At 40.8% G+C, this 17,095-nt stretch overlaps 1 protein-coding gene across 14 annotated transcripts in view; it reads left to right on the top strand.

Moving 5' to 3' along the window:
* Positions 1-17,095, top strand: part of meis2a (Meis homeobox 2a) — a 163,608-nt gene that overhangs the window by 10,319 nt on the left and 136,194 nt on the right. For all 14 annotated transcript variants that reach the window (XM_072484644.1, XM_072484621.1, XM_072484654.1 and 11 more), the window contains exon 7: positions 9,737-9,854. In XM_072484644.1, coding sequence (XP_072340745.1) covers positions 9,737-9,854 — 118 coding nt within the window. The remainder of the gene's footprint in view (positions 1-9,736; positions 9,855-17,095) is intronic.

Below are 17,095 nucleotides of genomic sequence, written 5' to 3'. Positions count from 1 at the left end.
CGGTTCTGGGCTTTGGGGGAGAAAAGGGGCGGCGGGTTTTTTTTAAAGTCACATTCCAGTGCGTGTTTGGAGGCAAATACTACAGAGGTATAAGCAAATATTTATGTGGAATATCTCGCGAGAGATTGACAACTGGACACACACTGATAGGTCCATCCGACCTAGTCAAGCAGAAGCACACTCCCCAGAGAATGGGAACGTGCAGCAATTTTCGGAAATCTCACTGTCTCCAAACTGCATTTGAAAGACTACCTGGGGAAAGCTATAGGTGTGGAAATCGCATTATTGTACTTAGCAAACCTCTTTGGTCACAGGGGAGACCGCAGTCTAGGATCCGCTTCTCAAACTCACCAGTATCTTGTAACCTAGCAAAGCATTGCGGTGATATGTTAAATAACCGCAGTAGGTATTTCTCATTGTGAGGGCTGCAATGGATTTTTGAAGCGGGGAAGATAGAAACGCGTACGAAAGTCTGAGAAACAATTAGAGTAAATTTAAAAAAAAACAGTTTCTATTCTTTTGTCAGGATCTATTTTACAAAACTTGAGCAGACTGTTGAACAGTTTTTTTTGCATCTCAATCGCAATTCTGATTTGATGTCAATGGGAAATTATTATCGGTTTCCCCCAATCCGGAATGATTGAGAAGGAAGTGATATTTGGCTTCCCAAAATGGAATTAGCTGTGTCTTAAATGGGAATGTACTTCATTTCATGTTGATGTGTAGAAATGAAGCACGCTAGTGTTTATATTGAGGAGATTAGATAAACTAGCCTGTTTAAGTTACTGGCAGATGGCAGATGCTATAGCCAATTTACTGTGTTCCATTAAAAAAATTCTAATTTACACACTATAATGGGATGAGGTTGGGAGGTTAACATTTTGATAATATGATAACTGTAGTTTTAGTTACAGTAGTGCAACATTCTGAACACAAAACACCAAATATAACAACCCATTTATCTTGCACCCGTTAGGGTTTACCACTTCATTAAGTATTATAATTTAGAGCCTTTATTTCCTGGTGATTTCAACTATGAACATTTTTACATCAAACCCCCTGCCATTTGTTTTCAAAGGGGCACTAATTTGAGCAACCAGAACACCAGCAGAGAGATGAAAAGCTCTATGAAAAAGTATTCACAACTAGCTTTGGCGAAATGCTCATTTGACTCCATTTCATTAGAGTTCTGCCTATCTGCTCTCATATGTTTAAGTATTTGGATGCAGACCTTTTTCAATAACCTAGTGTCAAGGTGATGATCATTCCACTTCTCCATAAATTGTTTTTACATTTTTCCTAATAGCCTAATTCCTGGGACCTTCTTGAGAGATCAGGGGAAATGAGGGGGAGAAACAGCAGATAAACCAATAAAGAAGATAGAGATCAAGGCAGATAAGGAATAGAAATCTCTCAACCCCTTTGTTACTAATTTTTGTGCTTTCTCGGTCACAGGAAGGGGCACTGCTCATTCTAAGCGATAGTTGAAGATGCTAATTTATTTTGTTTGACTCCTCTTTTGCTTTGATATGGATTTTCACTACATAACCCTAGGCTAGATCTCAATTGGTGAAAGTTGGTGCATTGATGGTGATGAAGTATTTCAAAGGATTTGAGGCAGCCTGTTTACCTGGGGTGTAGCCATTCTCATCCATACATGTACTGTATTATTTTATTTGCACTTGAAATGGTTAGAGTGTTTGAACTGATTTAGGTCTTGAATAGCACCGATTGAAAGGAAATGTGTTTTAATTTGTTGTGAACCAGTATTGCCTTCATTATAGAAGTGACAGATCTGTGACAGCTGCTTGACACCCCGAAAGCACACACCTCTCCTTGCCTATTCAGTGGTGTCAATCTGCCACATGGGGAGAAAGATATAACTGCTTGATGACTACTAAATCCTATGAAGATATTTTGTGAAGGGATAGGGATAGCTACAAGCGAGCATATACATACAGTATTATTGCACAGTTGTGAAGCAATGGATTGTGCGACTGTGCCCGTTGGAATCTGTAAAATTGTATTTAGCATTCATTCTCAGTTCAAGTGTCAAGATTTTGTTTTTTTGTTACTTTTTACTAGATCTGAAAGTGTAAACTTTTCAATTTGCTATTCACCAATTTCATCTTTAATATCTTTGTCTGCCTTTGCTGCATCTTAGGTGATAAAAAATATATTCTGAAAGACATGTAGCAACTCAGGCAAACTTTTAATGTGTTGTCCATAGTTTGCATTTTGTTCCATTTTATTTGATTTTATTTAAATTGAGCTTTGATTTTCACTTTTTAGGTAGAAGTATTGACCTATAACCACAAAGATGCAGTACGTTTACAGATTGATTTAAATCAGTTCATAATCAATCCATTCTTGAGAGGCAGTTCAAATATATTATTGACAAATTCCCATTATCGCAAACTCCTAAATGTCTGGGTTTTTGTCTTTTACAATCAAGAATAAAGTGGACACACAAACTACAACTGCTGGGTGTTATTGACTGCATTACCCTCAGCACAGATGTGTTTAAGAATGATTCTGTGCACTGTGGTTAAGACATGATCCACCTAGTATTTTGGAAATGCATTCCTGAAGTAACTGCTTGTAATTCTAATTCTCTGCACATTGTGTGTACAGTCATCCATGAGCTTCCTGATAAAAGGCACAGAATTGGGCATTTCTGTATCTTTTTAAGCCAGAACAGTGAAGCAAAGCTTTTTTCCAAGTATCCTTTCCAGAACTTACCATTAAAGTAAGGTGTATCAAAATCCAAAATACCTTTTAGGAGCACTTCCTTCATGCTGGATTTCACTTTTGCTTACTATTTCTTTAAACAAAGGCTTGCTTTGCATTTTCCAGTCACCATTTGTATTTAACCAACCTCTGAGTTACATGTGTGAAGTACTGTGGAACTCAGTTGAGTGGAGCTTGATGAATAATATTGGTACTAAAATAGATCACGCAAAATGTTCAATAACTGTGGACACTGATATTGTATACTGGGAAATTAACTTTCCTTATCTTTAATATTTTAACAATTCATTTAGTAGATGTAGCATTTTAAAATCTGATGATTTCTAGTCTCCAGCTACAGTAGATTATGCATAAATGTAATTTCTTGATATTGCACTCACCTGTAATTTTAACGACACATGGATATATTTTACAATTGCCTGAGTATAAATACGCAATATCTGTACAATTATTTCACTTTTTCTGCCAAATATCTCTCCCCTCCTCAGTAGAAGTCATTGAATCGGTGCAGGATTATGATTCCATTGTCACTAGAAACCCTCTGGCACCACTTGATATGCATGCCGAGATATTGCATAATGGTAGGCTACCTGGCTATGGTAGGCTTCAGAGCTGAGACCATTTCTGTCATCCTCAAAGTCCATATATAGGCATTGCCAAACAAAGCCGCTGGTTGGAGATCAAGCACTTGAACCCTAGGCAATTCTTCTTCACCTAACACACATTTTTGCAGTAAGCTAATTGTCACTGGCCAGAGGTAAAATCTGGGGTCTTCCAGGGTGGCATGGTGGCACAGTGGTTAGCACTGGGGGTCTCACAGCACCAGTCATCCGGGTTTGATTCCAGCCTTGGGTGATTGTCTGTGTGGAGTTTGCACGTTCTCCCCGTGCCTATGTGGGTTTCTTCCTCCGGGTGCTTCAGTTTCCTACCACAGTCCAAAGATGTGCAGGTTGCGTGGATTGACAATGCTACATTACCCCATAGTGTTCAAAGATGTGTAGGTTAGGTGGGGTTACAGGGATAGGGTGGGGGATTGGGCCTACGTAGGGTGCTCTTTCAGAGGGTTGCTGTACACTCAATAGGCTAAATGGCCTGTAGGAATTCTATGGAACTGTATGGCTCAGCTTCTGACCATCTTAACTAGCTGAACTAATGGAAGAACAATATCTTCAGTGTTTAGTGAAGTGTTGTTTACTGGTCTGTTCAGCACTATGTGTCCTCAGTTGAGAAGGTGAGATGCTTTGTGGGGTACTGACTCAGCCATAACCATTCTCAGTGCTACACCATTAATATGTGGCAGATTCGGTGATTCAGGTGGACTGCAGCAAGACTGAAGCAATGTTTTCCCTTTGATTAAATAAATTGCTGATTTATGTAGCGCCCCATCTAGTGGTCTGCCTAAAGAGTAACAAAAATCACCCAAAAGAGGTGGAGTTCAAATAATAATAACAATAATCGCTTATTGTCACAAGTAGGCTTCAATGAAGTTACTGTGAAAAGCCCCTAGTCGCCACATTGCGGCGCCTGTTCAGAGAGGCCGGTACGGGAATTGAACCCGCGCTGCTGGTATTGTTCTGCATTACAAGCCAGCTGTTTAGCCCACTGTGCTTCCCTGATACTTGAACTTGTATCCTTTTGATTGGACACCAAATGCTGAGTGGTGCTGTTATTAAAATGCCAATTTATATTTTGTTGAAGAGGGTCACAGAGTAGTTTAGAACAAAAGAGTGGACCTAGGCATCACAACATATTTTAAATACTGGAGAACTGCACACTAAAATTGATCCTTAAATCTTTCCTAGAAATGCAACTTCTACCTGTGGGAAAAATGTAGGTCTTAATCTAATTTGGGCAATCTAGCAGGTATCTCACTTGTCACTTTACAATTATCAAAGCGAGGAAAAATGAGTCATAAAATTCCAATTTGTTTAACACTTTTATGTGCATGTTCAAATAACATGAACATGTAATCAAATGAGAAATTTGTTTTTCACCGTAAGTAAAGAACATCGAAAGACCCAGTTTCGCTAACTTTATCCTTCTGGCAAACTTGCTAATTATTAGTTCTAGAAACTGTTTTTAAAAAGTGAAAAACTGATGAAAATCTCTTGTGAGTTGATGATGATCATGCATATCTTGACGCACTTAATCCGTTTTGCATGAAATCATCTGTTGCATGGTAGCATTCCTTTGAAAGTTTGCCAGTGCATATTCTTCCCAAGTTGCTTACACTGTTGACAGAGATACCATTGGTATAGATAGAAATAGCAAACTTGCCCGGCTGTTTGTCGCTTGTGAAATGACAGAATGAAGAAAAATAGTTGCCGAGCCTTGTTCAAGGAAACCATGTTGCTTCGGCTATTAGTGTCCTATGGCAGCAGCTGCCTATATTGTGTCGGAATTGGAGCTAACTCTGGTTTTAAGCAGTGGGAGTTCAGTTTAGGCTATGCTTAAACCATTGCTGCTGCTCTCACTGTAGACAAAAGTGAAGCAAATGGTTTTTCCCTGAGCGTTTTAACTGTGAATGTAATAGTTTTCACTGCCTAGCATGATCATGAGTTCCACATTATTCAGCTCATGAATGCTTATTGTAGTGCTGATAAATAGGAGACATGTAACAAATCACCTGTAAAGGAAGGTTTGTTCCATGGTTACTTGTAAAAGAAAGATGTAGGTTTATAATTTTGTATCTGCATTTCAATTCCTGAGCCGTTTAGAATATACTAATATCAAAGAGTTCAGGGTGAATGCAATGGATAATGCAGAATTTGTAATAATGTAGTTTAACTTTCCCTGTGCAAAAGTCCAAACCAATCAAGTTGCAGTTCAGTTTTGTTGCTATAGCTTTGAGTAAGGTAAAACAGGTTTGCATTCAAGGGCTGAAGCAGAACTATTTAATAGTCAGCAAAAAGTGCTCTGCAGAAGGGGCAGCTGCAATTTCAGGAGACCATTTTCACGTCCAGCTAGGTTCAAAATGCCCAAATTTATATAATTTATTGGGCGAGTGTGGCAGTGTAATATAATGTCAAAAAGAAAAATAATATAATGTTTTTTTTCATTTATAAAACTGCAAGCTAGATTTCATTCATAACTATTTTAACTTTCTTTAAACCGTAAATACTAACAACTACAAAAGCTAAGTGCTTATTGGGCAAGGAGAATATTGCTATTTGTTGTTGCATGTTGTTCAAATCGGAACTGATCTATACAGTAAAACTTTTACCTGCTTTGCTCTTGATAAGTTAGAAGTGTCAGTCGGTTAAATTAGGATAAAGTAGTTGAGCAGAATTTTGAAAGAATATTGATCTGCAGACTAGAATTTCAACTACCCTTGATTTTTGCCAATCTATTAATTTTGGTAACATTTTAAGCAATGAATGAAGCTGAGAGGAAAGAATTGTTATTTGCTAATAACCGTTCTCCCTCGCCCCCAAAATAAAATACAGATGGTAATAAATGGCTGGCATAGTGATATACGGCAGTAATTCTATCACATAGTTATGATGACATCATAAACACCAGAGCAAAGCTTGAACAGGTCATGAGTATTGTGAGAATCCCGAGATTGAATTACTGTCTTAAAATGATTGCCAGCTAATTGTTCTTTGTAATATATTGTGCATACCAAAGTTCACTTTTAACTTTCCTTACCATTATTAATGGGTTTATGGGCACCGCACTGGCATTATGTTTCAAGTGAAAAGGCAACATAGATAACATTTGTAAGCTTGAATGTTTGTGCCGTAGATGATTTTACTATAGTATTGCACTGCCAATATTTTATTGGCTGGAGATTATTGTTGTTAGATATAAACTACATATAATAATTTAGGGACAAGTTGTTAATAGTACTATGTGTATTATGCTAATTCATTATCAAATAATTCACATGAGATTGAAAATGATTTACAGACTGATGTATTTTCCTTTTGTCAGTTTCTGTACATCTACTGTTGCCTCATAATTATATATTTGATGAAAATACGATGCACAACATAGTTCTGTTTTATAGTTTAGGACCTCATTTCTTTTTATCTTGTATTTTGAAGTCGATTTTTATTTTGGAAGGATTGCCACCAGTTATTAAAAGAAATCACTGTATGCTGTCTGCAGTGTATATGTTACACCGTACAGTTAAACATGGGGTTAATATTTTTCCAATGCATTCTTGCATCCTATTACTTTGAATTGTCCAGTAGTTTGATAAAAACAATGTGCTTTCCAAAAACAGCATTAAATAAGAATTTATCAAATATGGAGTTTAAATAGTCAGACAAAATTCCTGATTGTGCTATATCAGTATTAGAAAGGAAATATATATTGGAAAGTGTAGGCTCCAATATCAGAGTAAAGGAAACACAGTCTGATAAAATGTGGATGAGTCTGGTTCTGCCCCATTAGGAAAATTGGCAAATGATGCAGACATATTGACAGAGATAGAAAGTGCAGCAGCTACAAGTCTTTATGATTTTCACTGAGATGCATACGCTGCACTGACAAAGGCCCAACAGGAATTTTTAAAAGAACTTGGCCTGAAACTTTGTCACTCCTCTCTCTCTCTCTTTCAATCTCTGCCTTGCTTCCTCTCTCTCATGTATCCTCCCCTTCCTTTCCCATTTTCCTTCAGAAAAATTCAATGACAGTGCTGAACCAATATCTGGTTCTGAAGGAAAAAAAGCAGTGGCACAACTGTATTTGCCATGGAAGATAACGTGTGTAAATGAGAGAGACTGTATAGTGGCAAAGTGTTCTCCTGTGGCCCAGCTAGTACAAGCTTTGTCCATATTGTCTCCTGCTTTTATATTAATTACAACTTGCATTATCAGCTGTGAGTCTGTAGACCAGCAAATAGAAAATACTGCCCCTGGAGACCTAGCTTCTTGTATCTATTTTTGTGCTCCTATTATTGTGCTGCACTCACTCTTTGGCAAGGCTTTCTCTGTTTAACTCTGCTTTTTAACTCAATTAGGAATGAGTTGGGGGTGTCATGCTTGTCTGCTATTTGTTGATGCTGCATGTGAACTGTACACCTTTAGATTATATGTTGTATGTTGTATCAAGGCAACTATTACTACCATGTATTGAAGCAAAAGGGAATGGGTGCTCATTGATAGTAAGGATGCAGCTCAGACTTATGTGTGGAGTTACCTATTCTGAAATGAGCATTTCTCATTATTAGAGGAAATTGAACTATTTTTCTTCCCTTGCATCCAGTAACCTAATCCAGGAAAATAACTATATTAATTTTTAAAAAACATTATGATGGGCTTTTGCTGACATTTTGCCAGAAGAGGTGTTACTGGGTAATTAATATAAATTTTATATATGAGGAGGGGAGCTCTCGCAATGGACAACTTAAAAGAGCTTGTAGTGCATAAAATTAACCAGACTTTATGTGTCCTTTAAATCATCATCTAGGTAAATGTGTTGCATTTGTCTTGTTTCTATAGGAAGGTTCCAGCTCTGCGTTGTTAGTGGACAAATTTCACGTGGAGCTATTGTTTCTCCTCTTTTTCATTTAATTCTTTTAGCTCTTTATCTGGTTACCATCCGGCAAACAGCTGACGCTAAGAGGCTGCAGCGGGTTGAAGAGCCTCTGCCTACTGTTTACCTTCAGCTTGAAGCTATTTGAGTGGTTTCCCGGCTTAGAGATAAAAGGGACACTCGTAGGCACCAACTCAGAACCCAGGCAGAGGTTGCCGCATCTCTGCGTTGCGGTGGTTCTGCTTTTATTTTAGTCTCTACTAATTTGTTATTGCAGTAGAGGTGTTCTGTGTCTAGTCAACATTCATCCTTCGCAAATTCATCTGGTTTATATTGCTTCAATCAACCACACAATGGTAAAACTGTTGATTTGTGTAAATTTGTCTTCTGTTTCTGTACTTGGTTTGGTGTTGTTAATACCTCTAACAGTGTCTTGATTTTTTTGAAAGTTAAAATGTTTATATTTTTATCATTTCAATGGGTTTGCTGATTTATTTTAATTTTCCAACCCAATATTGTTGTGAGTTGACACATTGGGCGCCTCGCAAGCCAAACTGTCTGTTTGGCAGCAATGATAGCATGCAGGTGTCGAGTATTATAAATCTAGCCCAAAGGCTGATCTGTTTCACGTGTCCCTTTTCTTTTTTTTCCTCTGTGAGAGGAAATTCCATCTCTTCCCTGCCTTCATGTGGTGCTGATAAAGCCTTTCCTGTACAGTAGAAATCCTGTTTTCCCTTAAGTAGCGGCAGGGTATTGGGAAAGATCAGGAAAGGGGAGGGGAACCAGGAGGAGAAAACATTCTGCATTGCAGCCATAAGCTGTAACTTTCAATCTTACGCATTTATTCGTTTGACTACAAACTTTATAACTTCCGTTCTCAAAGGAGAAAAGAACTGCAGTAAAACAGGCAGTACGGTGGCGCAGTGATTAGCATTGCTGCCTCACGGCGCCGAGGTCCGATCCCGGCTCGGGGGTCACTGTCTGTGTGGAGTTTGCACATTCTCCCCATGTTTGTGTGGGTTTCGCCCCCACAACCCAAAGATGTGCAGGGTAGGTGGATTAGCCACGCTAAATTGCCCCATGATTGGAAAAAATGATTGGGTACTCTAAAATTCTTTTTACAAAGAACTGCAGTAAAACAAGCAAAAGTAAACATGTATGTGCCTTCACTGGAGACCCTAATACCATCCATGCCTTTTAATTTAGCAGTAAAGATTAGATAACTTATGGCAAATTTTTATAACCGAATATTGTTCCTTACAGAGATTAGATCTTAAAGGCCCGGTCTAACTTTCAGCGCAGGACTCTTTTCAATATTCTTTGAGCAACTATTGCTAAACGTGTAGGAAGATATTGAGAAAACAAATGCCAGTTGGGAATTATTTGCTTCCCCATATAATTTTGTGTTAATTTATTTCCCTTTCTTGTTTTCTGTGTTCTTCACTCGGTTTGGAAATACTAACTGGAAAAAAATCCTTGGGGGCACGAATCTTCATATCAGAATCCATCATCTTGGAACAGAGACCATGATGATGCAACGTCAACGCACTCTGCCGGCACACCAGGACCCTCCAGTGGGGGCCATGCTTCCCAAAGTGGGGATAACAGCAGCGAGCAAGGTAAGAGGTTAATTCTTTCCTCACTCAAAGGCAGGCATGACTGAACAAACCCCACCTTTCCCTGATCTGACTGCAAATGCCATAAAGTAAATACGTGTCAGCGGGTGGTTGCAGAATCACAGAAAAAACTGTCAGTGAAAACAACTCTTTTAAACAAAAAGTCAGTGACATAGGTTGCATGAAGAAAATGTTATAGTAGTTAATATGAATGCAGTAGTAACTGATTACATAACAAGTGGTACAGACTTTTGCCTTTTAATATGAATAATATTTTTCCAAACCATAAATCCAGTATATTTGGGTGATAGAAACCACAGTGTATTATATGTTTTGCGACATTTATCCATTTTTCAGAGATATCCAGATTGCTTTTGGCAATGATTCCAGTTTGTTACACAAATTATTGTAGTATTAGGTGATATCATTGTGATGTTGAAACTCATGAATACTGTACAACTATACCACCATCATAAAGTAAAACCATGGTTTTAATTGAATTAAGTTTGAAAGCTGCGATTTTAAAAAATCCTATCGTGTTGGTATTTATGGGTGCTATACATTTGTTTCCTCTGTCATTTTTGAAGATCCTGAAAACCTATTCTTTGAGAAGTATTGATTATTTTATATGCATAAGTTCAAGTGACCTGCAATCTGCTGAGCACTTATTGACTGTCTTCTGGGCTGAGCGTAGTGCATTTCATAGATGCCACAGATCATATTTTAACATGGAAAGCTAGTGAATGTCACTTATCGAATACCGAGTGTATTTTTTAAAAGTTAATTGCAGTTTTTTTAATACGTTAAAAAATTATAGAGACAACAGAGAATGGGGTTGATTAAATAGTGAAAGGAGGCCATCTTCTCCAGATCTGCTTTGTGCGAGGCTCGGCTTTGACTTTCTGCTTTGTTCAGGAGCCTGATGCTTCATTTTTCACATTCTTGCAATTATGTTAACGCTTGAAGCATTTTGACTCCGAGTCTGCTTGCAACACCAGGCATAACTCAACACTGTGAGTTTTTACCCTTCTGCAGTTTCATTAACAGGTCGCTCGGGTCCTAACTGAAATTCAAAACTGTCTGGTTGCAGTGGGTTTGATGTGAGTTATGGTGGCAAAATGCAGGCTGGACCATAGAGGAGGTAGCCCATGACAGGGTGGGGGTGGGGGTGGAATAGTTCTTTACTGTGTGCATGTGTCTAGGTCTGTGTGCGTGATCAGTTGCTCATGTTCAGAGGTGTTCAGCTTTAAAAATCACAATACTTTCTCACAACTTTCCTCTTAAATAAACAAAATGTGCTTTACAAAGTTTATTTTGTGAGGCAAAGTGAACATCAGTGTTTTGTGCCTATTTGAAGAATACCTTAAACGTGGAACATTCCAATTGTCAATGGGTTTAAGAGATAAACAAATCCATGTCAGCTTAAAAGCAGGAATAGTTTTCAAAAGCATATTTCATGTGTACTTTGTTTGAGAGTCAAAGCAAAAACCAAAGTTTTGGACCACTATTGGTTCAATTGTTGCAAATTTATGCTGAATCACTAACCATGCTGGATTCGAATATAAACAAGTCTTATCGCTTGTCAAATTCTGTAGAAATCATTTGGATTCCCCAGACTTATTTCACAGAATGTAACTTGCATATTATGTGCTTGAAGGCAAAACGTTGCACACAGATTGATTGATAAACAAATTGAGTGACAGACTTAAAAAGAAGTCAAAAGAAACCAATTTTAAATTTGAAAAAGTTATACATTTAGTGCTGGCTTTATACTCCTCTAGACGTGGGGGTTTCTGTACCGAGATGTGTGGAATAATACATGGGCCACTGTTTCATATTTTTTTCAAAACATTGTTTTAGTGCAAGACATGAATCAAATAATTCCCACAAGGCATTTGCAGTATCATGGGACTCCAGCATGGTGCACCTTCATTCAAAGTTAGATACAGTGTGAAATTCATGAAACCCGCAAAAGTATTGAACATGCATTACGTTTTGGCATTATAGAACAATGACATGACATGATTCACATCTGTTTATTCTATAATTTCTCTTTTCTGAGACATGAAATGCTCTCTGTGTAAAGTTTAATGATAAACATAGTAACGAACAGTAGGGCAAGGATGATATCAAAGACATAGACAAACAAAATTGTACATGGTTCTTTCACATGGTATTCCCTACCTCTCCTGCACCCATCAGGTAAATCTTAACAATTTTCTTCAAAAATTGTATCTCCTTTTTAAGCTAGGGACACTTTTATTTCATGATTCATAAACATTTAATGCAACAATATTGGGGAGAAAGGGATGATGTTTCATCTTAAACATTTTTATTAGCTTAATCCATTCATGGAGCTGTTTCCTTCAGCTAATCTCTCTCCTGCCAAGTTCACAAATGCATTCTTCCACTCTCACCCTCAATTTAGAGATACACCTCTCCTTTCAAATGGGCATAGATAAAGGTCAGGTAAAGTTGTCATAGTCCCAGATGACCATAGGCTCCTTTCCCTTTGGGGAGAGAGCTGATTGGTCGTGATTTAAAATGAGGATCAGGTTGAGAAGGCAGGGCAAGAATTGAACCAGCGCTATTGGTCTCACTCTGCATCACAGCCAACTGTTCAGCCAACTGAGCTAAACGTAGATACCCTCATAGGCCCTCCATCTCTCTCGATAGCATTTAAACCAGTAGTGAGAAATTAACAGAAGTGCATTCAGGGAAGTGGAAAGAAACAAAAATAGATACATTGGATTTAATCCTCAATCCCACCCTGCTTTTAGGCATCAATTTGGTAGCGACATTGTGACATTTTTGAGTACAACATTGCCAACACCACAGAGATCTAGCTGTCCGATTTCTCAGTGGCCCTTTATCTAGTCAATCGGTGTTCTTGCCCCGTATGAATGTCTGTTCTCTTACAGCAGGCTGACTGCTAGGATGGACTGTTCATTGAAGTGACTGAAAATTCCATGAATGACTACAGAGTCTCAATGCCATGTCAGAACCCCACACAAGTTCTCCATATTCTCCATTGTACTGCCGAAATGCCCTGGCAGGGGACCCAATGTATTGGGAATGTGGTGGGAAATCCTGGGCGGGATTCTCCCATCAGCCAACACCAGAATCATGAAACCGATTGGGGGAAGAATTGGTTTTGACGCCAAAATCGTGGAGGGCGCTGGGTTCACGCCAAATCGCAATTGTCCTGTTCCTCGACAGCAGCGTCAATGCGTTCCACTCCGCACGCACAGTAAATGTCGTTGGCATATTAGCAGGCCTGACTTGGTAGTCTCTAGAGCCTATGCGATCCTCGGTCTCCACTGGGAGGAATTCACTTGCGCTTTTGAAGATCATGAAACAGGCGCCATGGCTGTTGACGAGGAGAGAGGGGGTACTGAAAGTGTCCAGCATCGCCATTGTATGCTGAGAGTTGTGCAGCTGGCCGGTGGGCTTCTGCCTGGGCCGAGGGGAGTAACGGGGGGTGGCCAGGCATGGAACCCTGCTGCTGAAGCCTGCCAGGCAGACATGCACTATGCTGACTGCCCACTGTGAACTCAGTGCCATGGGTTGTATGGGTGCCCCTCTGGGCCACCACCCTAGGTACCCTCTGGCCTCAGCTAACCCATCAATGGGATGGGCGCGCTCCAGAGCAACCAGTGCCACCTTGTTGGCTGGGATGAGTGTATGTGGGAAGTGAAGTACTAATATATGGCTGCAGCTTGTCAGCCTCTCGAGTGCCAATCCCGACCCTGACAAATCGAACAACCTTTTCCATTGGAATCAATCGTGTTCCACGTGGCGCCAGTGCTAGCCCCTCAACGGTCGGTGAATTGATCCAGGTGTGGCACCAGTTTTGCTGTCGTAGAGTCTCCACTAATCCTGCTCCGGCATCAACACTTAGTCTCAAGAATGGAGAATCTGGCAACCTGTCATTTAAAGGTCTCACTCTCCACCTGTAGCATTAGACAGGAAACCAGAGGTGCGTGTGATAAAGGAACATCTGTGATTATGGGTGACATTAATCTGCATATAATTTGAGTGAGTCAAATTAGTCCCGGTACATTAGAGGAAGAACTTCTGGAGTGCATATGGGATGGTTTTCTGGACCAATACGTTCAGGAACCAACAAGGGAACAGCCTATCACAATTTTATCTGCATGAGAAAGGAGTAGTTGGCAATCAGGTTGTGAGAGAACCCTTGGGGATGAGTGACCATAATATGATAGAATTCTTTATCAAGGTGAATAGTTAGGTAGTTGATTCTAAGGTCTGAACCTCAATAAAGGTAACTATGATGGTATGAGGCATGAGCTGGCTTTGCCAAACTGGGAAACATTACTAAAAGGAAGGACAATGGACGGGCAATGCCAGGCATTCAAGTAACGAATAGGTGAACTCCAAGAGTTGTTTATTCCTATTTGGTGCAAGAGCAGAAAGGGAACTCTGGCCAAACCATGGCATACAAGAGAAATTAGAGGTAATATTAGGTTCAAAGAAGAGGCATACAAATTAGCAAGACAAAGCAATAGGCTTGAGGATTGGGAACAGTTTGAAACTCAGCAAAGGTGGTTCAAGGGATTGATTAAGAAGGGGAAAATACAATATCAAAGTAAGCTAGCAAGGAACATAAAAACTGATTGTAAAAGTTTCTGTAGGTATGTAAAGAGAAAAAGATTGCCAAAAATGAATTTAGGCCCCTTATAGTCAGAATCAAGGGAATTTATAATCGGGAACAAAGAAATGGCTGAGGAATTAAAATCATACTTTGCTTCTGTCTTCACAAAGGAAGGCGTAAAGTACCTGAAGTTCTGAGAAACACAAGTTCCAGTGAGGAGCTGAAGGAAATTAGTATTAGTAAAGATATGGTTTTGTGGAAATTATTGAGATTGAAGGCCTAATAATCTTCAACCCAGAGTTCTTAAGGAAGTGGCCCTAGAAATAGTCGATCCATTGGTGGTGATTTTCCAAAATTCTTTGGATTCTGGAATGGTTCCTACAGATTAGAGGGTCACTAATATAAAACTGGGCGAGATTCTCACACCCCAGGGCCGGGCCGGAGAATCACCGGGATGGGCGCGAATCGTGGCACGCCGCCCCGACGCCGGTCGACCGATTCTCCGGGGAGGGAGCATTGTCACCGGCGCGGTCAGCGCGGCGCCGGTCGGGGGTCGCTCTACGGGCCCCCCACCTGGCGATTCTTGGCCCAGGATGGGCTGAGCGGCCACACAAAAAAAAGCTGGATCCCGCCGGCGCCTTTCACACCTGCTCTTACCCGGCGGGACCTCGGCGTGGATACATCCGGGGGCGGCCTGGTGGGGGAGGGGAGGGGGGTCCTACCCCGGGGGGGGGGGGGGTGTCCTCCGCTGCGGCCTGGCCCGTGATCGGGGCCTACCAATCGGTGGGCCGGCCTCTCGGGCTGGGGGCCTCTTTTGTTCCGCGCCGGCCCCTGTAGCCCTATGCCATGTTGCGTTGGGGCCGGCGGGGAGAAGAGAGCCACTGCACATGCGCGCATTGGTGCCGGTCCCACTGTGCATTCACGCATTGGCGCCAGCCCCACTGCGCATGCGCAGACCCGCAGCGCCCGTTTGACGCCGGGGATCGGCAGCTGGAGTGGCGTGGGTCACTCCAGTGCCTTGCTGGCCCTCTGTAGGGGTCAGAATTGCTGCTCCTAAGGCCATGTTGACGCCGTCGAGAAACGCGACAGCGTTTATGACGGCGTCAACACTTAGCCACAGGATCAGAGAATCCCGCCCCTTGCTTTTCAAAGAGGAGGTAGAGAGAAAACAGGAAACTATTGACCAGTAAGCCTAACGTCGGTAGCAGGTAAGTTACAAGAGTCCTTTCTCAAGGATTTCATAGCACCGCATTTGGAAAGCAGTGGTGTAATCAGACAAAGACACCATGGTTTTATGAAAGGAAAATCATGCTTGACAAATCTACTAGAATTATTTGAAGGTGTAACAAGTAGTGTTGACCAGGGAAAACCGGTGGATGTGGTTTATTTAGACTGTCAGAAGGCTTTCGACAAGGTCTCACAAAGCAAATCACTATGTAAAGTTAAAGCGCATGGGATTGCAGGTAGTGTCTTGAGATGGATAGAAAGCTGGTCAGCAGATAGGAAGGAAAATTTGGAATAAATGGAGAAAAAGAGAGATGTTTTACTGTAATTGTACAGGGCATTGGTGAGGCCACATCTTGAGTATGGTGTGTAGTTTTGGTGTCCTTATCTAAGGAAGGGTGTTTTTGCTATGGAGTGAGTGCAGCAAAGGTTTACCAGGCTGATTCCTGGGATGGTGGGACTGTCATATGAGGAGAGACTAAGTTGGTTAGGATCATATTCATTGGAGTCAACTGAGTTAGATGGGATTGCATAGAAACTTATAAAATTCTAACAGGATAAGACAGGGTAATTCAGAAAGAATGTTCCTGATGGTGGGGGTGTCCAGAACTAGGGGTCACAGTTTGAGAATAAGTGGCAAACCTTTTAGGACTGAGGTGAGGAGAAATTTCTTCACCCAGAGGGTGGTGAATCTGTGGAATTCACTACCACAGAATGTAGTTGAGGCCAAAATGTTGGCTAATTTCAAGAAGCAATTGGATAAAGCTCTTGGAGCTAAAGGAATCAAGGGATATGGGGGGAAGTTGGGATCAGGGTATTGAACGTGGTGATCAGCCATGATCATAATGAATGGCGGAGCGGGCCCCAGAGGCTGAATGGTCTCTTCCTTCTTCTATTTTCTATGTATGTGTCTATGTGTCCGCTTCAGCAGAGCGATGGTGAACCTTATCTTCCAGTGACCTGCTGCGGGGGTATCCTTTCCACTTGCACTTGCTCCTGTTCACTGTTGCTGAGTAATTCATCCATTTCAGCTCCCTCAAATCAGTATCTATAGATAATAGGGTGATGAATTGTGCATTGGTGTTTTGAAGTGTGGGACCAAGTGACTGCCCATCCTCAAGAGGATCCTCCACCTTGTCTGCTGTAGCAAGGCCTCAGGTGTCTAATGGAATTTGAAAAAGAGGATATGGACCCAGAATTAGTAGGTAGTGGAAATATAAGTGGTAGCAGATGAGTGATAGTGCACTGCACCACCAGATTCACGTGATGACTGAGTGAATGAGGAAGTCAAGTGAGAAGGCAACAAATACACTTTCTATAAGGCCATCGGCCTTTCCATACGCAATGCTGCATGCTCTGTCTTACTGAAGATTACTAGACCAAAATGTTAGAAACATTGGAATGA

Source organism: Scyliorhinus torazame, chromosome 2 (assembly GCF_047496885.1).
Source record: "Scyliorhinus torazame isolate Kashiwa2021f chromosome 2, sScyTor2.1, whole genome shotgun sequence".
Lineage (NCBI taxonomy): Eukaryota > Metazoa > Chordata > Chondrichthyes > Carcharhiniformes > Scyliorhinidae > Scyliorhinus > Scyliorhinus torazame.
Note: the sequence above shows the minus strand (reverse complement) of the source record. Positions and strands in the feature narration are given on the sequence as shown.